This window comes from Acyrthosiphon pisum, chromosome A2 (genome assembly GCF_005508785.2).
Source record: "Acyrthosiphon pisum isolate AL4f chromosome A2, pea_aphid_22Mar2018_4r6ur, whole genome shotgun sequence".
NCBI classification, from domain to species: Eukaryota; Metazoa; Arthropoda; class Insecta; order Hemiptera; family Aphididae; genus Acyrthosiphon; species Acyrthosiphon pisum.
The window spans coordinates 37,133,272-37,155,396 of NC_042495.1; the positions used below are offsets into that span (position 1 = coordinate 37,133,272).

General features: G+C 27.0%; 2 protein-coding genes across 5 annotated transcripts in view; one reads left to right on the forward strand and one right to left on the reverse strand.

Moving 5' to 3' along the window:
* Positions 1–2,385: 2,385 nt before the first annotated feature.
* On the reverse strand, positions 2,386–6,218 carry LOC100161828 (ras-related protein RABF2a). Of its 3 annotated transcripts, none has more exons than XM_008181639.2 (5): positions 6,197–6,218; positions 3,981–4,108; positions 3,760–3,892; positions 3,487–3,642; positions 2,386–2,657 (listed from the first exon to the last, which is right to left on the reverse strand). In XM_008181639.2, the coding sequence occupies exons 1-5, from the start codon at positions 6,201–6,203 to the stop codon at positions 2,503–2,505; spliced, it is 579 nt and encodes a 192-aa protein (XP_008179861.1). In that variant the 5' UTR covers positions 6,204–6,218; the 3' UTR covers positions 2,386–2,502. The 3 variants fall into 3 exon arrangements, with proteins under 3 accessions (XP_008179861.1, XP_001944237.1, XP_016657351.1); XM_001944202.5 differs by lacking the exon at positions 6,197–6,218 and adding an exon at positions 5,341–5,994; XM_016801862.2 differs by lacking the exon at positions 6,197–6,218 and adding an exon at positions 4,421–4,823.
* A 114-nt stretch (positions 6,219–6,332) lies between these two features.
* Positions 6,333–22,125, forward strand: part of LOC100160476 (chromosome transmission fidelity protein 18 homolog) — a 32,876-nt gene continuing 17,083 nt past the window's right edge. The window contains exons 1-18 of one of the 2 annotated variants that reach the window (XM_029490987.1): positions 6,333–6,709; positions 9,175–9,356; positions 9,427–9,529; positions 9,727–9,880; positions 10,541–10,664; positions 10,753–10,836; positions 11,992–12,238; positions 14,356–14,496; positions 14,562–14,713; positions 16,998–17,194; positions 17,278–17,514; positions 17,594–17,662; positions 19,322–19,433; positions 19,494–19,664; positions 19,872–20,021; positions 20,110–20,240; positions 20,974–21,176; positions 21,962–22,038. In XM_029490987.1, the coding sequence (XP_029346847.1) occupies positions 6,622–6,709; positions 9,175–9,356; positions 9,427–9,529; positions 9,727–9,880; positions 10,541–10,664; positions 10,753–10,836; positions 11,992–12,238; positions 14,356–14,496; positions 14,562–14,713; positions 16,998–17,194; positions 17,278–17,514; positions 17,594–17,662; positions 19,322–19,433; positions 19,494–19,664; positions 19,872–20,021; positions 20,110–20,240; positions 20,974–21,176; positions 21,962–22,038 (2,622 nt within the window). In that variant the 5' untranslated portion in view covers positions 6,333–6,621. The remainder of the gene's footprint in view (positions 6,710–9,174; positions 9,357–9,426; positions 9,530–9,726; positions 9,881–10,540; positions 10,665–10,752; positions 10,837–11,991; positions 12,239–14,355; positions 14,497–14,561; positions 14,714–16,997; positions 17,195–17,277; positions 17,515–17,593; positions 17,663–19,321; positions 19,434–19,493; positions 19,665–19,871; positions 20,022–20,109; positions 20,241–20,973; positions 21,177–21,961; positions 22,039–22,125) is intronic. The other variant, XM_001944150.5, reaches the window with a different exon arrangement.

Genomic DNA, 22,125 nt, shown 5'->3' on the forward strand with positions numbered 1-22,125 from the left:
GTGTTTGGCAGAATTTTCTAGTGGGCACCCGTAGGTGTCTGCCATGCCCGGGTGGGGAAGGCGGCCTCTCTTTCGCCGGACACTGTGACTGCCCTGAGAAAGATATACTGCCCGTCGCTGGGATCGAACCGGCGTCAGTGCACGCCGCAACCGTAAAGGGATTATGTACTTAACACAAATACAATACTTAATAATGGTGTGGATTTTTTTCGTATAATACGCCACTTTCTATTTATTGCTAATAGCTATAATGAGCTATATGGTATCAATAGACATTTAGTACAGTTGCCATAGTCTTTGGTACTCTTATTTTCCATACTAGTACTTAATTATTGCATTATTCCTTTTACTAATATAGTTATTACTTATTAGTAAGCATTTGCATTTTGTATTTATCTAGTTACGGTGCCGCTTTTCGTAGACACTTGGGTATGGGGGCATTGCAGTGGCGTAAGTGCGTAACCAGATAACTTCTTCTAATGCCCTAAAATAATAAAACGTAATAAAATAAAATATAATAATAAATACAATAGTACCTATATAATTATTATAATAATTCTATTAACAATATAATATTTTAATCACACCTCTTTCTATTATGTTATAATTTACAGGTAAAAAAGGCTGTAGCTAAGGATTTAAAATTTGAAATAAGGTTCCACATAAACAGTTCATACTGTAACCATAAAATTCAAAACATAATAATATATAAACACAGTTTTTTTTATAGTTCTTTTAAGTTCAAGTTTGGACGAAATTAGATATTTAAATTAAGAAGAAAACGATTTTAGTTTTGTGTTATAATTTTAAAATATTATTCATGGGTACTTGCAACTTCTAAAGTATATTATTGTATACATTTAATATTAATTCAACTTACCGGCTACCGTATTATTAATAACAAAAATATAATATGAAATATCCTTGGCTGACAAATCGTCTCTGCTCAGTCCAAAATACCAATTACCAAGTAGGTACCAAGTACCAACTAGATTTAGGTACTTTCTTATCAGAAATTATGTTGAAGTAGAAAATCGAAGTATTTTACTACCTATGTAATGACAGACACACACTGAGAACTTGGACCAAGTGTCAAATTTTCTCACTGAATATTTATTAAATATTATGAGTGGTGGTGGTGGAGGTTAGACACCCCCCCCCCCCACAAAGAACGTTCATGGCCATTTTCTGCTGTCACTACTCGCTACATTTACTATACTATAGTTCATGCCCGCATAACACTCTCTTTTGAGCTGGTTCCTTGAAGAACGCCAGTCTTACTGTACAGTGTACATTAATACAATATATTTACTAAAGTAGGTAGGTAGGTACCTACCTAGTATTAAGTACTTATAATAATAATGTAAGCAAATCTTAATTATATTTACCCATGATTCTATACCCAAAGAATTTTTATCTTAAAACTCTTAACTCTTTTTAATTAAAAAACCTATTGATGGCTATTCTATAATATAATAGTATTGTAATACAAGGATTCAATGATTAAAAAATCTGAAATGTTATATTTAACTACTCTTGTAATATCGATAATCGATGTATCATACATTCAAAAATATTATTCTCTATAATTTTTGTAATAGGTTATTTTGCTCTAAGATTATATGAACATTGAACATATAAAAAAAAAAATTTCTGAGTGAAACGTTTTGAATATGTTGCACGCGGACTAGAAAGAAAAAAATAGTATTTGGGAAGCATATAATCCTCTACCGGTAGGTGGTATTTATCACATGATTATACAAACTCTTATTATTTATTTGTTATGAGGCATGGGAATTTATCTTTTATTGTTAAGTAAAATCTGATGAGCAGTCATAATCCCAGATTGTCAAAAAAAAGAAGAGGTAGATGTTGAATGTTGTTAGTTTTTAGTGATGCATTAAATTAATAGTTATTATACATTTTAAACCAATTATAAATCATTGAAATTTTATAAAATTTTGTGCTTAGGAGTCAATACCCAAAAATATTATAAATTCAATACTTTTCATAACATAGCTGAATCTATCACAGATTTTGAAGCTGTACAAATAACATGAATTGGTTTTTTTAGTATCCACATAAAAAATGTCCTTAGAAAAAAAAAATCAATACATTGTAGTAAAATAAAAATAAATATATTACGAAAAAATAACAATGTAAATAATTAAATGTAGACATTTGGATAAAATTGTTTTAGATTTGTCAGTTATTTTTAAACTTAAAAAAAACAATAAAAATATTTGTTATCATTTTAAAATGTCTGTATGTTTAGAAAAAAACAATCGATGTTAACATCTAATAAGTAGTTCTTAGTTCATAGTTGTGTAGTAATAGATATCATAATATTTAAAAATGAAAAGTAATTCCAATGGCAAAGACTTATTATTTTAAAAGAATTTTTTTTTATATATTTAGCTGTAATAATTAATAATTTAGTATAATGTTAAATACATAACACATATTATATACATTGCATAATAGATATATTAAATTACATTATCAATTGGTACAACATTGTATCTTAGAATTATTAATCCTTTCATTGTTAGGAGCTTCTTCTGGATCAATTTCAAGTTTTAAATGCACTGGTGGTTTTGAACTTTCTACTATTTCTATAAGGTTTCGACCAATATTTGTAAATAAGTCTTGAATACCTGAAAAACAATATAGGTTTTAGTTTTAATATTAATCAATTTTAAGAGGATTTCAGCATACTATTTTTTGCTTTCTGACCCATGCCCAACATGGGGGCGATGCCACCCCGTGCAGTCTGTGGCGCAGAATTAAATGCTAAGGTTTGACCTCTTGACCACATTTTATTTAAAATATCATAACTTTGTTATGAGTTATAATGGGTGGTAGTGGTGGTGGTACTAAGTACTTAATTATGAAAATGCATCATTTAAAATTTAAGTTCAATCTGCCACTGGAGTCCAGTCCCATTAATTCCAAATCAGCGGGACCCACTGTAGATTTAATATTATAGTGAATCGACCTACTATCAAACTTAAAGTTAAAAATATTATCAGTATATTTTATTTATTGGCTTTTTACATATTTTAATTTTTTCCTCATAATATATTATGATCACTTTTAAATTGTTAATTGTAATATTTTACAAACTTATAACTTGTATAAAAATGTAAATATCATTAAAAAGTCAAAGTACAAACACAGATAATGTTCTTGAAGTTTGAAAATAGGGAAATTCATTGTAATAATATTGAAGCTAACAACACAAGATTGATTCTGCTAAATGCAAAATATGTAGTGTAGCGTGGGTTAAAGAAAGAAAAAAAATTGTGTGCTGTAATCCTCTTAAATAACAGTAATCAGTGTAATAGAGATTTATATAAATATGATTAAATTAAATTTTGAAGTAACTTATTTCTGGAAGATGTGCGTGTTAAAAAAGTACAGCAGAGAATATGTAAACTTATTTTGTACACATTATTATAATCTAGAATCTTGATATAATCTCACCTGTGTTTGAGTAAACACTAGTTTCCCAATAACGAGCATTCACCGAATTAGCGAATTCTTCAGCTTCTTCATACATTATTACTCGTGTATCTATAAGATCAGTTTTGTTACCAACTACATAATAAACAACAGGGGTATCTGTATTTTTTCTTACTTCTGAAATTAAAATAAATATAAAATTATTATACTATATTTCTGTATACATATTAAATTAATAACAAAAGATAAGTTCATGTTTTACTCATTTTAGACAGTTTAAAATTGTAAAAATACCATTAATCCAATTTTTAACTTGATTAAATGAGTCTCTGTCTGATACATCAAAAATAATAGCGACTGCATCTGAATTCCTGTAATACATTGGTACTAAGCTACGAAACCGCTCTTGTCCAGCTGTATCCCAAACCTTGAAAAACAAATACAACACACAATAGTAAAATTATTATTATTATTTAATTTAATTAGGTAATTAAATATAAAACTAAATTAGGTACTTTTAAAGTAATTTGGTAGTCCCGTAATGTAACTTTAGCATACATAAATGAAGCACCAATTGTTGCTTCACATTCCTTTTTGAAATCTCCTTTTATGTATCTTGTGATTATACTTGATTTACCAACACCTGAAAAAAGCAATTAGTGAATAAGTTTTAATGTACCGTATTAAATATAATACGGTATAATTTTTGAAGATAAAATGACTGAATAAAAATATAGCGAGTGAGTATTTACTTTGGTGTGAAAAGTGGAAAAATAATGAAGAAAGCCCTACAGATATTATGGCTATTTTAGACTCGTGTGATTCAACTTTTTACCCGAATAATCATTTGTTACGAGTTTTAGTAACCCTTCCAGCATTTACAACTGAAGTTGAACAATCATTTTCAACTTTAAAAAGAGTCAAAAGACAACTTTGAAACCAAATTTGAAATTACCGTTTAAAAGGGCTGACTCTTTTATCCGTTCGTTGGGAAATTTCAGTTTCACCAAAATACATGAGTATAGAAATTGTGACATGAGTATACAATATTATGCAGAATATAATATTGTTGGTACCATAACTGATATTCTGTTTTTTTTTAAAACTATAACTATTCATTAGTTACTTAGAGCTTTCAATAAATGATGTGTTCATAGTTCATGCATAGTTCATAATAGGTATAAATAAATACAAATTAAAGTTTTGACTTGTGGCTATGAAGGTTTATAAACGTTGGTACTACAACCTACAACCTGCAACCATGATAATTTAATTTATAATAGAAAAATACAGTCTAGTGGGTGTAGGTAAAGGTAATATTTTGTAACATTATAATAATTTGTGGGTAAGTTTTCAGTTTTGGATAAATTATAACAATATAGAGATATACCTAATCATATAATAATATAATATTATGGTGACTTGTGAGGAATCAAAAATCAAACATTGAAAAAATTTAAACATGATAAGTTCTATTTAATATAGTGAAAGAAATTCGCAGTTTATTTTTGAGTAAGAAGAAATTTATAAGTGTCTTCAGTTCTTTCATTATTACCCTTCATTATACATTGAATTTAAAATTAACAATTGCAAATAATATTATGAGTTAAGGTAGCCACACACTGCAGTGGTAGAGGTAAAGTTATTTTGTCTTGGCGGTGATTGTGACCGGCTTCATTTTGCTGTTACCGTGTCCAGCAGTAATCGCCACCGCTGCAGTGTATGGGAACCTTCAGTGAATATGTGATATTACCTATAATAAAATAATAATGAATTATTCATATTTGTTTAATTAGTATACATCAAGTATACAATATGAAATACCAAATTACCAAGCTTGTACAAGTTTCTGTTTATTTCTATAAATTAACTTACCCTGAGATCCCATGAATACTAATTTAGCTGTTAATCTCTTCATAGTTGATTATTATCACTATTATTGTTTGAAATTGGCAAGTTTAATTAATAATTATTAGTATTTATTATGTTTTCAATAAAAAATTGGTTAAAAAAACTACCTATAATATATTTATGTATTGGTAGGTATATATAATAAATAAAAATCAAACGTTGAAATTTACTGATTAGGATTAAATATTTAAATGTATCAAGTGATAACTATTAATTATTTAACTTTTATGGTTTCAATCAACTCAAACAAAGAAGTATAAATTAAATCATTTTACTTTTAACTTAGTAGGCAGCATATAATATGTACCAGTAACCTCTATAGTCATTAGTCTTTACTCTTTAGCTACATAACAAATTTGAAATTATGTTATATTATTATTTTTTATTTATTATGCAATAAATAAGACTAAAGAGGAAAAAAAAATAAAAAATTATAAGAAGTTAAGACAAAGACCTATTACATAATACTGTTTTCTTGAATACGTAAAATAACATGGATTACTCATTTCCCTAATACCTTTATAATATAATCGATATTCGACACTATAATCATAGAATATGCTATAATATAATAATATTATACGTTTATACTACATATAATAATGTCTATACTCAACTGGTCCATTTGTACCATTTACCATTAGCTGCAATACCTATTAAGAAGGTAAACCAGGTAAACCGGATTTTATATTCTTATCATACCCACAATCAACCATGATTGGAGAATCTTTTATTCTACGCGTAGTCGAACTCACGAATTAAGATAGAATTCTATATTAAACCGTGGTGCCAACTACCAAAGTTCATATAATATATTTACCTTCCATTGTGGTCCACTATTACCAATATTACCATAATCTTCTGATTATAGAAGATATCTTCTAAGACCGTGTTCTGTGGCTACCACGGTTAAAGATATACTTTAATATGTATATCTTTAACCGTGGTGGCTACCATCATGGAACATCATTATCAGATTATAAGGTCTGTGATAATGACATAATTTTGCCGCCATTTCACCCACGATTTCTCCACAAGTATCTTTATTTTGGTCCTTATCATTTTTCGAACTACATCCAACATAGTGAAATCACAGAATAGAGAAATGACAATCAATGTAAATTAAATATTAAAATTTAAAAATTTAATATATTGCAAATTTATATACAGGTGTAAAATAACGGACATAGGTTTGTTATATTTAATACAGTATTTGGTTTAAAAGTGCAATCAAAAAGCCTTAAAATGGACTACTTGGATCCAGAAGAAGAATTTGAAATGATGCACGCTGATGAATTAGAAATGATGAATGAAATGGACTTTACAACCGATGGTAATTTGATTACATTTGCATAATTGTATTGCTCTATTCGATTTAATCGGTACAAATAAAAATAATTAATCTTTTTATTAAATGATTACAGCATTAGGCTTCTTAAATTTAATAGTAAATTTAACATAGTTTATGAATACGTCATTTGTTCTGTATTAATGTTTCATATTATATGTCAAAATAAAATTCTATGGTACAGACACTAGATAACAAAATATACTACTTTTGCAAGTTACAACCTTATCTGTATTTAACCCTTTTGGGTTATTAAAGCCAATCTAACAATATGAATGGACATTTGGTGAAGTATAAAGAAAAAGTTGAAATTTTTCCTCAATGGCAGCAAAATCAAAATTCTAGCTTTTATAAACACAATATAGAATTAAAGCATAATTGCTAGCTAATGATAAAATGGCCACCTTGTATCCTTGTATATACTATATAGTATATATATATTTGTATGGAAACAATAATACAGTACCATTTTAAAATTAAATTATTAGTAAAATGAATATATTATAGTATTGTATGTAGTCAGGCGCGGATTCAAAGGGGGGGGGGGGGTGCTTGGGTGCTATAGCACCCCCTTTGGTATGTTGCTTCCTGAAAAACAAATACTACGCAATATGTATATTGTATTTTTGAGTAGGCTGGGAACATTTCTAAACAAAATTGGTAACAATAAAAAAAATTCATAAGTAATTTTTCCCTAATGCTGAAACGCTAGAAAAGTAAACAATATATTGAGGAATAAATTCACATTAGCTACCTAGCATTATTTTTGAATTATTTTTTTTTTTAAACATACATATTTCAATAAGTTAAGAATGAAGGTGAAAAAAAAATTGTGGGAATCATCATTTTGGATGTATTATATCCTTGAATCCTTGCACAGTTTGCAATTATACGTTTTTATATGCATGCATACAACACAGTACTTTACTGCCACGCGAAGTGCCTATAACAAATTTTTGATTTTTTTTAACTTACTTATGTAGTTAAGCATGCAAAAATGATGGTGAAGTTTGAATTTGGCAGTCAGACTTAGTTATACCTAAATTTATAATATTTTCATATACACCCGGCGTAGTCACTTGCTCGATGCGGTCACTTGGACAATTTAAATCAAAAACATTGGAATCCCTCGGTCTGTTATGTGAAACCACCTTGGGTGGGCCTCGGAGTTAAATAAAAATTATTAAAAGCACTTATACACTCGGCATGGTCATTCACTCTTTGCGCTTCTTAGACAATTTAAATCAAAAACATCCCTCGTCTTATTATGGAAAACCACCTTGAATGGGTCTTGGACTTCAAATAGCTAAAACTTGAGAACTAAGTTTGACCGCCAAATTATGACTTTACTATCGTTTTTAGCATGTTTAACTACATATATTAAATTAAACAAATTGAAAAAAGGATGTCCGGTAAAACATAAATATATTGCTGGTTTCACCATCATTCTTAACTTGTTGAAATAGGTACATAAAAAAAAATTCAAAATTTGTTATAGGCACTAGGCACGGCAGTAAAGTATGGTAAATACGCAAAATTCCAAACTTTGGAAGAATATAATTTCCAAAATAATGATTTCCGCAATTTATTTTTGCACCATCGTTCTTAACTTGTTGCAATACATGTTTCAGAAAAAAAAAAAATGCAGGGCGTACCTATAGATAATTTATGCCATATTAAACAGTGTTCTTTTTAAATTTTAAATATTAGACACATTTATTTTGAGGGTTAAAAATAAGTCTTGCCATCAGTATATAGAGTATAACTAAACTTTGACCTTAACTTTGCATACCCAAAATAAAATACTAGATCCACCACTGTGTGTAGTCAAATCTAAATTTCTAAGTCCAATGCCCTAATCTAGCCCCTAATCTATTCAAGTGCTTCCTTCGTAATTTCATTAATTCCACTAATTCCCAACTCGAACCTTAACTATCTAATTTTTAATTGAGTAAGAATTACCCATTTTTGTTGTGGGAGTTTGAACCCTTTTACTTTTTGTGTCGGATCCTTTATCAAATTTTTATGTAATACCGTATTCCTCAGGCACTCTTCCTGGCAATTTTTCGCACTGCATTACTGCCACTGAGTGAGTTCTCTGGCCTTGATCCATGGCGTTTTCCTTGACTTTAGTCTTATATCTGGCGTATTTTCCAACATTTTGTAGAGGATTGAGTTCTTGTCGGTCTTAATAAATATTCTCAACAATGCTTCATTCCTTTTGATTTCTGGTGGTGCGATATTTTAAAGTATCAAAAACCATGGCATCGATGTTGATTGTACCACTTTGCTTATTAACTGCATGGCATTGTTTAAATGTCTCAATCTTTCCTAGTTTACTGAGTGCTCGGTGGATATGCATGTACTTAGAAATAATAATTTATAGCTGTATAATATAGTAATAATAATAATTTGATTTTATATACATAATTTATTTTTATTATTTATAGCTGTTAAAATATGCTCACCAAAAGATACGAGAAGAAGTTTAAAGTTTTCAACGAGATTTTCTTCTAATGAAAAAATTGAATCTGAAAGGAGTTTTAATTTGTCAAGTGAATTAAATGGTGTGTTTCCTTTATCTCAAACATCAGTGGTTTCTTTTAATTTGGATGATAATAATGAAAATGAAGTAAATTATATCTAAAGTCCTTTACTACTCTGATAAAATTTATATTTATTGTACATTTATTAATTTTTAGGCACAACCAAGTACATCTGCATCTATTATCAACAATAAAAGATATTTAGATGTTGAAGATCTATTTGGAAACACAGATGATATTAATTTTGAAGATGAAGAATGTAAGTTTTCAAATATTTATATAATCATTATACATTATGATACTTAATAATAATAATAATGTACGATTTAAAATGTATTTCTTATTTATATAGTCTCAATTTTAATGTAAAACATAACAAAAAATAAATGCATTTTATGTTGTCAATAATGGCTTTAAAAAAAGTGGTTGTTAACACATTTTCAATTTTATTTTTAGTGGAACCTGTATTAAAGCGTCAAAAAGTAGACCCATTATCTGATAAAGATATTAAACAGCAAGATCTAATAAAAAAAATTATTGATCAAAGGAAAAAATTCAAATCTGGAAAAAGATCCAATTTTTTATCATCTATCTCTTACAATAGTTCAAAGTAATTTTTTAATTATTTTATAAAAACTAAAAGGCTTATATTTAAAGGATGTATTGTATGCACTATTTTACTTAAATAATATGTACCTAAAAATATTTAAAAAAAAAATTTATCTTATCTTTATAATATAATTAAGTGTATGCTTTGCTGTTGTCACGATTGTTCACTGGAACTATCGAACCAATTTACTCGAAAATTTAATGTTGATGTCTATTGAGTCTCAGAAGCATACTTAGCATGCTGTCACATTATTTCCTAGAGCACCAGCAGTCCTAAAAGAACTTTTAAGACAATTTTTAAACTTTTTATTTCTTGTTGTGGTTGAAAAGATTATAATGTTTATTCCAATGTCATTGAATTTGTATCAGCTATTCAATGGGTATATGGTTTTTATATCAGCTATTTATATTTATTTGCAAACAAAAATCAACACTTCATAACAATGTTTTATTCTTCATTTTAATTGAACTAATATAATATATATATTGAAATGCATTCAAATCTAGACTCTTCTCATAATAGTAATGCATGTTTACCAAATTAATAAAATTGTATAAGAACAAATAAAAGTTTTATAATAATATTAATTCATCTTCTACTCTTAGATATTTACTTGTTAAAATATTTTTTTATGTACATTTATTGTATTCATGTTTCTAGTCATACTCAGCCATATGAAAGTGTATCCAGAAGAGTTCCATCTTGGTCATTTTTTCCTGCATGTGACGGTGAAAATCAAAGAGTATACATTCGTTTTCGATCTGCAGATGCTGTACACGAAGAAGTATTTTAAACATATTTATCACAATTTAGAACAAATATTGTAGTTTGAACTTAATTTAAAATCCTTAAAACTATTTACTATGATTCAGATATCAAGTTTATCATGGCATACAAAATCAGTACAGTTGCTTTCAGACCCTGTTGATGAAATGATTGCACGTGCTTATGAGAAGGTTTCATTGTTTATTTATTACTTATGTTTTATGAAAGCGATTCAAAGAGTAACGCCTGTTTATTTTCTACAAAATGTATAGAATTTGTTATAAAGATATACAACTATTTTTCAATGTAGTCGCCAAATCATTTGACATATTTTAGATACGTAGGGATCAGCTTTTATACCAATACAAAAAATTTTCTTTGTCCTCTTCATAAATTGTAAGACAATTAACATTGGCCATCAATGCAGCACAATACTGCAAAATCCTTAACCAATGTAGACAAGCGATAAAAACAATAGATAAAGAATGTCAAAACTGGTGTTGGTCTTTTTCACTACTGCGTTTATTCTGGTACTGCTCGGCTGACAACTAATTTCTTAGTTTGTTTGGGTAGAACGTTCAGAACTATCAACTTAATAGTCCTGACTTTGCAGCATTTGATTTCAAAGAGGCGAGACAAAAGCTGATACTAGGTATTGAGAATATTTGTATTGAGTAATACGGCGACTGCGTTGATAATTGTTGTATATATTTATAACAAATTTTGTAAATTATGAAAAAAAAAAAAATTATAAATATTATTATAATTATGTCGCTCTGCTCTACAGTAGGTTGCAAGTAACCTGTAATGGACTGTATCAAATTTAAATTCAATGATATAATATCATTATATACAAAAAATGATTTTGAGCGGAGAAGGTTTATCAGTCTGGATATTTTATATTATTATTATTTATTATAGCCTGTAAGTTGAATCAATATTATAAATTACAACAAAATAACTAAAATTGTTATTTTTATTTTCATTTTTATTCTTTTCCATGCTGATAAACAAAGCGTTAGAAATTAAAATTTCGGTTTTTCATAATTTGTTGGTGGTTTTTCCCGTGGCTTTAAATAACTATTGAGAAAATCGAAAAATAACCTCTCCAAAGTACCATCTTGATCCAATTTGCTAAAAGATAAGATACTATATGTTTCAATCAAATCACTCCTTTTGGTAGATATTTTGTATACAGGATAAAAAAAAAATAAACACCATTGTAAAACCACTAGCTTCCTTGCTCCGCTCAAAATCCATTACTCAAATCCTTTAAAATGATTAGGCTATACTTTTCAAATTTCACTTGTGTCATAGATTTTTAGTAACCGGCATTTTTCATATAGATTGAGAATAATGAAGCTATACGATCAGGAGTGAATCGAAATGGTGTTAGCATCTTGGATAATAGTATCGATAACACAGCAGAATTGTGGGTTCAGAAGTATAAGCCAAACAGATATTTGGATTTGTTAAGTGATGAAAGTACTAATAGAATGCTATTGCAATGGCTAAAAATATGGGATAAAGTAGTATTCAATAAAGAAGTTAACAAAAAAAGAAAAGTTATTGATGTTTATGACAAATCAGCAGGTATGTTTTCAATAGCTTACATAATATTTGTATAATATAGAGGGTCTTCCAAATGTCCTCTAAAAAAATGGTGGGGATTATGTTGGTTTTTATTTGATCCAGTGGCACATAACTCTATATCAAAGTTTTGCAGTGTCAACAAATATTTAGGATGGGTGGTGGACGATGGTGGTACCTACAGACTAATATTTATGGCTTTTTTCAATTTTTCAATTAAGGTAATAATGTTGTTGGTATGGTTATTAAGTGTATTGTAATCAGGTATTTCTAATATAATACATGCAAGAGTGTACAGTGTACACTGTATATTCTTAGACTACATAATTACTTCTTAATTATTATCTATATTTTATGTACACAAAACAACCATATTAAGTAGTTAGTACTAATTGACTATTACTCAATAAGAGTTACACAAGTCTTACTAATATTTTATAAAGGAATATTTTTTTATATTCTATAATCTATCTCATTTAATTATTACATTTTTAGATTTATTGTGGAGCAATTTTTTTCCAAGATAAAAGTTTGATAATGTAATACAAAGTATCTAAGTTCTTCATAAGTTATTAATTATTATTATTTAATTATTTATTAATTTATATAAAAAACGGGCCAAAGCCCTTTAACAAAGAAAGAAAAACATTACATATGAATTGACACAATATGAAATCTATAGACAAGTGAAAGTAATAAAAGTAAAAATAACAAGAAATACAAATATACAATTTTAGTCTATAAAACAAAACTATAAAATAAATAATTAGGCACTATGTTTTAAAAACAACAAAGTTTTAGCTTTAAATACTTGACGAGACAGAACGAAAATTTCTTAAACTGTAGAGATTCTAATGACGTTAAAAATGTCAAATCACGCCTGATGTTAAGAGAGTCAATACCTATAGAGTCTTGAACCAAAAAGAAAGAGTCTCTGGAGATAGTACAATGATTAATGAATGCAACTCTTCTCAGAAATTCATACTGAATATTATTAAGCTCATTTGAGTAAGTTGAATAATTATTAGTCCAAATTAAAGAGCCAAATTCTAGGTTTGATCTAACTAAAGAAGTATACAATTTTTTTAAACATATAGGATTTCTAAAGTCCTAAGTATTTTTAGTAATAAAACCCAACATTTTTTTTTTTTTTTATGGAACAAAAATTTATATTTACAATCTGTATTTATATATAGCACAATAAGTAAATAGGTTGTGGGTTGATTGATTAGCGGGAGGGGGAAGTCACCTAATGGTGGCACACCGTAAATAAAACCCAATATTTTATACGCCTTATTTTTGATTATACAATAATTTAAAAATATAAAAAAAACATAGGTACAGGTTTTAATATTGTTCCTAAGCGTTTGAAAATTACATTTGGATGAAATTATATATTTATATAAAAATAGCAATTTAAATTATTTATATTATGTAGTTCAAAATATTTAAATTATTTATACCAAAAATTAATTCCTGCTGTTTTATAGTACATCAGTATTGATTCTATAGTTAGGTAATAACTATAATAATTTATTATAATATGCTTTGTATTTGACAAACAAATTTATGGCACAACCATACAATTCAATAAGTTTTAGTTTGTTCATAATGTATCTTCTAAATTTAAGTACAATTAATAAACATATTAAGACAGTGTGTGATGTCCCTCAGTCTATAAAAATAATTTGGTAATGCCAATGGGTTTCCGTTTTGAATTTATAATTTTACCACACAACTTGGAATGAACCTCGGTGTCACTATTGTGATCCCCACCATACATGTTGCACAATATTTTGAAGACCCTGTATAAAGTATATACATTTTACATATACTGGATAAGGTTAACATTTAGTTAACATATATATACATTTAAAATTGCATAATATCAACATTATAATATTATTATGGCTAGTGTTAAAATTTGTATTATAGAAGATAAAAATATTAGAAGAAAAAAGTTGTCTAGTATTGTCTAGTATTTACTTATTTCAATATCATTGTAGCAATTAATACAATTTATCATAAGAAAAAATATATTTATAATTTACTTAAAAGTTCAATTACTGTTTCAAAATGATGTGTTTTATTAGTTTTAAATTTAATATAATTTAATACAGGAAATAAGTTTACAAAAAAGAATCAAACCTTAGATGAAGGGTTGGATGAAAATAATTGTCCTAAGTATAAATTAGCATTGTTATGTGGACCACCTGGTCTTGGGAAAACTACTTTAGCTCATTTGGTAGCCCGACAAGCAGGTATACTATTTTTATAACAGTCCTATAAACATTTAATTTTATATTTACATTATTTATATTATTAGGGTACAATGTTGTTGAAATGAATGCTAGTGATGATCGTAATCTTACTTGTTTTAAAAGACAGCTTGAAGCAACTACACAAATGTGTTCTGTGATGAGTAATGATTCAAGGCCTAATTGTTTAGTGTTGGATGAAATTGATGGAGCACCTGTAGTAAGTACTAAATATATAGTTAATACGCGTCATGTCCCCAAATGGCTGTCCGTGGACAAACTTAATTTGGCCTGCAGACAAGATTTATTTTTTATATTTATATATTTTTTTTAATGAATTAAATGAAATTTTCAGTAGTATTTAAAAGTGCCGGAAAAAACAAAAAAAATTAAGGAAAAGTGTAAATTTTTATACAAAATTGTATTTCAACGGATTTGACAGAAATTTGCAAATTAATTTGAGATAAAAATTCATAAAAATTTTTCTTTTTATATCTAAGATTTGAAAATGTAATACAAGATTCCTCATAAGTTTGTCTATTTAAAATTTAAAGTCTACCGGGAAGTCAAATTAAATTTTTATAAGTTTTATAAAGTTTGGAATACAATTTTTTACATCACTGGATATTCATTTGATTTCTCAAGGAGCGATTTTCTTATTGTGTTGTTATTAAAAAACTAATAACTGTGGATACTTGAAATATACACTTTATGTTTATTTTATTAATTCTTAAGATACTTGATAAAATTTTCAAAATATTTTGACTTGTTTTGTGTTGTTTATGAACATTTTAAAATTTAAATTATTTTAGTTTTTTTTTTATAAAGGTTAATAACATTTTATTTGTTGGGTCAAATAACTTGAAAATTTAATACAAGGTTCCTCACACATTGTTACACTATCAGCTTAAAAATGGGTATATAGGCTAGATTTTTTTATAAGCAAGTTCAAATTTTGGTAACATTTATAAACTTAAAACAAGATTCTACTAAGTAGTCCATTCTGTAATAAAAAAATCTAAAAAATATATAAGCACAGTTTTCTTTTATAGTTATTTTAAGTACAAATATGGACAAAATTACATATTAAAACTAAGAATAACAATTTTAGTTATTTTTATATAATTTTAAAATATTATTCATGGGTAAATGAAACTTTTATAGTAGGTATAATACTATAATATAATTTATATTTATACACACAATGACATTTTAAAGTGCATTTTTTTGACAAAAATGAATTTAACCTACTGTAGTACTAAAGTCTGGTAGTAGAATAAATTACTTTAAGAGGACGCTATACCCGCATGTGTTGTCTCCGTCTTACAAATGTACAACATAGCAAAAACTGTTTTGCTCGGGAAAGAACCGAGAAGGCTACGATCATAACTAAGAAATGATATTTTTACCACATAAAAAGGAGAACTTTGGCTATGCAACATCGTTTTTATTTTTTTGATATAATTTATATGAAAAAAGTTCTTACTGTTTTGAAAATCATTATTGTTAGTGTTTTTCAAACTTGAAAAACTTTTTTCATATAAATGATATCAAAAAATTAAAAACGACGTTGCACAGCCAAATTTCTCCTTTTTATGTGGTAAAAATATCGTTTCTTAGTTATGATTGTAGCTTTCTCTGTTCTTTCCCGCGCAAAACAGTTTTTGCTATGTTGTACATTTGTAAGACGGAGACAACAAATGCGGGTGTAGCGTCCTCTTAATCACAATAATATCATTAAAATCCTAACCTACTTAGTAATATTATAGGCTGACAGACCGTCTTCGCTCAGAATATTTTTCCATATACAATGATTTTATATCATTGAATTGAAATTTAACACCTCCATTACAGTGACTCTCTAGACACCTAATGTGCAGCAAGTTTTACCCACTGGCCGGCTCTTTTGATTTCTACTTTATTTTCATTGAACAAACATGAACATTAAATTTTGATGATCTCCAACAACCCTGAGCCCTAAAAAAATATTAAATTGTGATCTCTGATTTACTTAAATAGCCAATAATAATATTACTATATTTAGTTCTATGTTTTGTATTGTTTCAAATATGTTATTTATTATATGAATGAAAATTATGTAAATAAAATTAATACCAAGATTAAATAAATAGCATTTTTTTTTACATATTCACGTTATTGTGTAATTAAGAAATTTAATCAATATGCTTGTGATTTTTTTTGGTTGGTATTATGGTAATCCAATATGTATTTTAACTACCTTGGTATTTATAAAAAATTGCCATTTTGTAATGAAGGAGCTTGATTTTATAATTGTACATACATAGAAAATAAAGAAAACAATGGTCAATATTTAACAATTATATCCACAAAGTCCTTTAAAATTTAAAATTGGTAGCTTAATAAAAATGTATTGGTTTAGTTTTGTATGCATTGTTAAATATTATTTATTAAATAAAAAATTGATTGATTTTACATTTTTGTGAATACCTAATAATAAAATATATGTTAAAATTTTTTTTTAGGCCTCTATAGAGTTTCTAATAAAATTTGCTACAGAAAAACGTGCGACTCGTAAAAAAAAAACTGATAAAAAAGAAGAAAAAAGTTTCATATTAAAAAGACCAATAATTTGTATATGTAATGATGTTTATGTACCTGCTTTAAGAAATTTAAGACAAAATGCATTTGTATTAAATTTTCCCCCTACATCTTCTGTTAGGTAAATTTTATTATAACAACCAACATGGTTATAACATAACATAACTTATTATAACATAACAAAATAATAATATTTTTGATTAGATTGGTTGAAAGATTAATGGAAATATCAAGTTATGAAAACATTAAAACAGATATGGGTGCAATGACTGCACTTGGCACCAAAACAAATAATGATATAAGATCATGTTTGTCAACATTATCGTGTTTTAGAAATCAATCAGTACACTTATCGCATGTTAAAAATGCAAATATTGGCGCAAAAGATATGCAAAAAGGACTTTTTACTGTATGGCAAGAAATATTTCAAATAAAAAAAAGGTAATATTAATAAATTCAAATAATTTTTTTTTTATAGGTAATAATTGTATGAATGTTTATTTGTATATGTTTATCTTAGCTGTTTTGAGAACAATCCAAATAGTACAAGTGATGGTTTTTCAAGTCAAAATAATGTTATGAAAGACAGGTAAAATAATATGTTTGGTTTTTCTATAAAGTAAAGGTTGTAAGAAAATTATTCATTGATTTTAGATTTATAATATATTTAGCAGTGGCGTACATTCGGGGAGGGGAGGGGGTTATAATATATTTACAAAATAAATTGTGATATTATTGATGAATTTCTTAGTATTAATCATCTGTGTATATACACAAACATACATCATAATAATATGACTATTGAGTATACACTATACTTTACCAACAACGAAAAAAGATTTCATAACAAAATTATGGGTGCCGTATATCAATCAAAATAGACGTTTGATAGTACTCAGTCAGTTAGTTGCGTGCGGTCATAAATACCATATTAATATTGTCATTATCTCGACCGACTCGATCGGACAACGGAGAAAAAAACCGATTACATTATAATCGTTGAAATTCGCGTGAACGACAATATACTGTGAAATAGATTCTATTTTATAGCAGTATAGTAAATGACCATGTTATACATTTTCGTTAAATAATATTATGAAATTTTTGTTCATTCTATTCTATTCTGCTCAGGGGTTATTCTGCTCCGTTTATGTTTATGTTGGGGTCCCATTCGGGTCTGCACATTGTTTTTTTGCACAATAAAATATTCACCAAATAGGAATAGTTTAAATTTAAAACAATTCATTTTTTTATATTAATTATTATTACTAACTGTTATTTTTAACAATATAATAATATCACAAGTCAAGAATTTGCTTACGGATCTTTAATATAGTATTTTAAATTTTTATCATTAATCGAAGACTGAAATATCCTCGTATGTTTCCCTACCCCCCCCCCCTTATTTCCAAAACTACTTATTGAAACTTCTATGCAGATATTTAGTTCGGAATTTGTACGAATTTGTACGACCTTACGCAAAATTGTTCAAAAATCCCTTACAACCGAAAAAAGCATTTTCCTCATATGCCGTTTCCCCAGCCCCACACCAAACTAAAAATATGTTTTCACAAAAATATTTTATTTATAGGTAAAGGTGTTAGATTGAATAAGTATCTAATGCGAGCGAAGTGACCAAATTTTTTTTCAGTTTGGGGGCCCCTTTAAATATTTCCCTGTAACATAAATACTACCTATCCACCTCTGATTCTGCCATTGCAAAATGAATTAATGTTGTAGTTAATTTTAATAGGAAAGACTTAGAGCCAGTATTACCATCTCCCGTTAAATTTAACTGACTCCTAACCGGCCGAGTTCGGCCGGTAATAAAATCTGTTATCAGCCGGTTAAGCGTAATCGAAGCATACCGGTGATAGTAATACTGGCCCTTAATGGTCTAGCTATATCAACGAAAACGATTCAATTACTCCTGATGAAGTGCTGGTTGAACTATCCAATAAAAAAAGGATACTAGAATTTTTATTATAAATAATTAATAATATAATATATATAATATTCTGTACATATTAGGTATGTGCATATTAAATAGTATTTAACTGTCATGAGTTATGTAAATCTTTGTATTTGTTTTGTTATTTTGCCTATTAATATTTATACGTGTAATATGTTTGATTGTTAGGAAAATGGGTAGTTTTAAAGAAAAGGTTTTAGTGTTGGTTATTTTTTTTGAACCCCCTCCCCCTATATATTAATATAAATAAATGTAGTATATTTTAATTTTTTTTAGAATTAACAGTGTCTTAAAAACTGTCCAGAGTTATGGAGACTATGAAAAGCTTTGTCAAGGGATTTTTGAAAATTATTTAATCCTGAAGCCCAAAGATTCATCATTAACAAATGTAAACTAATTATTTATTATACATTTTATGTTATATTATTATTAATTTATTATTGTTTAGATTGCTGAAGGTCTAGAATGGTTTTGTAATTTTGACAAGATGATGCACGTGATTAATTCTTCTCAAAATTACTCACTGTTTCCTTATTTGCCATATAATTTTGCTACTTGGCACTGTTTATTTGCTACATTTACATGGCCTAAAATTACTTACCCAAGTGCTGCATATGAAGTGAGATATATTTTAAATGGAATTATTTAATTGCTTAATAGGAAAATCTTGCTCTATCAGAATTATTAATTATTACCTATGTTGATTTGTCAAAGAATATAATTTACTATTTCCTTAACTATTGGGATAATTTATAAATTTAAAATTATATGTACAATGATTCCTATGATGCATGATGTGTCTTTCATGACTGTTTATATTAATTAGGCGACAATGAAAAAAAACAAATTTAAACAAATTATGGATGAGTTAATGTCTGGTATCATCCCAAGTATTCGAACATTTCTACACCGGGATCAAGTTTTATTGGACACTATGCCGTTACTTATGCATATTGCTATTCCAAATCTTAGATCTGTAAGTATAAACACTTAATACATTTAAACATTTGCTTATGATTTTATAGTTTTTACTAAACATTAATAATTTCATTTTTGTTTCATAGATTAGTACACAGTTATTTACTCAAAAAGAAAAAGAAGACCTTGCAAAAGTGGTCAATATTATGATTGATTATGGCTTAAATTATTTTCAAGAAAGAGATGCTGATGGGTCTTTTAATTTTGTACTCAATCCGTAAGTAGCACATTATATTAAATACTTGTTGATGATGTAGACAATATTTACAAAAATCTTTTTTATTTTTAAAAAATATAGTTACAAACATTAAATTTACCACATTTTGTTAAATTTTCACTCAGCCAAAGTCCATCCATTAGAATGATTCTTTAATCAGCTCATGCATAACATAATTAATATCATATATAAAATACATCCATTGTTCAAAATAAATGTTACTGATTATGAATATAAAAATTTAAATGAAAAAAAAATCTTTCTCTTAAAATACAAATTAAGTTTATTTGTTTGTGAGTAGAATGGATAAGTAATTTATGTTTTAAAGATAAATTTTTGTGGCTTTGTAATACAGTTTTGAAATGTCAACACATAGACATTTTTGTATTATTTTTGTATGCACTAATAAATCCTTATTAAGACGATTCTTAACAGAGATTTTTGATTAACTTACAATTTCTTTAAAATATTTTCACAAGCCCAACCACAGCCATTAATTGTTGTTTTATTATCTAAGTATGAAGTAAGCCAAAGAAGAGCAGATGATCTGATTCACGCGTGTTTTAAATGTTGAATTAGATTGTACAATGAGCATAAACTTCAAGCTTATTAATATAGTAAAAATAATTATTTTTATATTTTTGTGCAAAAAAATTATAAATATTTATAATATTTGAAATAAAAGTCATATAAAAAATAAATAAATAATTATATTGTATCCTACATTTTATAGATGTGTAGATGATGCAGTAAAATTTCCTGGATTGGAAACATTTCCAACATCTAGCTATGCTACTAAGCAACTTATTTCTAGAGAAATAGAATTAGAACATTTGAGGAAGAGAATGTCCCATGGTGAACTAAATGATATCATTGTAGAACCTGATGGGTTAGATGAAAATGAAAAAAATGTTTCTACTCCAAAAGGTGTTAAAGGTCAGTGAATTTGTTATTGTAATCATATTTTGTCACAATTTCAAATTTTATATGAGCTTAAAATAATTTTACAAAATAGGTTTCTTTGTTAGTATGAATCATAAATATAATATAGATATTCAAAACTAAAAAAAAAAACAAATATGTATCATATTCAAAAAGTTATTAATATTCATTTAGAGGAACCGAAATTAAAAAATATTAATTTTTTTCATTCCCAAATTTATAAGTGAAAGATAGAGAAAAGATGAAGTGAAATGAACATTTTTGAATTTTCCATAGGAAGTTATATATTTTCTTTTTTCGATTAATGTATTAGTTACTTACTACATACTTACTTGACCTATCAGAGATCTAAATCAGAATTCTTGATTTAGTATACTTATCCCCTATAGTACTTAAATCCAAAATTTGAGTCATATTTTTTATGTAGATGTGTATCATGTATATAAGATAAAAATTCTTTTGATGGACAAAAACATACATTAAAATAAGATAACAATTTAAAATTTAAATATTTAATGTAGACGGAATTATACTAAATGGAATAATCAGGATTTGATTCAATTCTTTAGGTTGAGTTTTTTTTCATTTAACCTGGCCCCGGTAACTTGGATTAAACCGTTTATAATACTTTTTTTAAATTTAGATTACTACCTATATATTTTATTTTAAAAATAACAAATTACTTGCATTGCATTTATAGATATTTAATTAATATATTTACTATTTATAAGCAATATAATAATAGTAATAATTAAAACTATATATAATTATTGTATTAGGTTCCAGAAATAAGCAAGTAACACCTAATCATTTACAAAGACTTACACCCAAAATTGTTGGTTCTACAAAAGTTACTGTAAGTATAATAATTATTAAAAGTGTTATAGAATGAAAAATCCTTTTATTTTTAATATTAAGTTTGAAAAACTATGGTTAACATCAA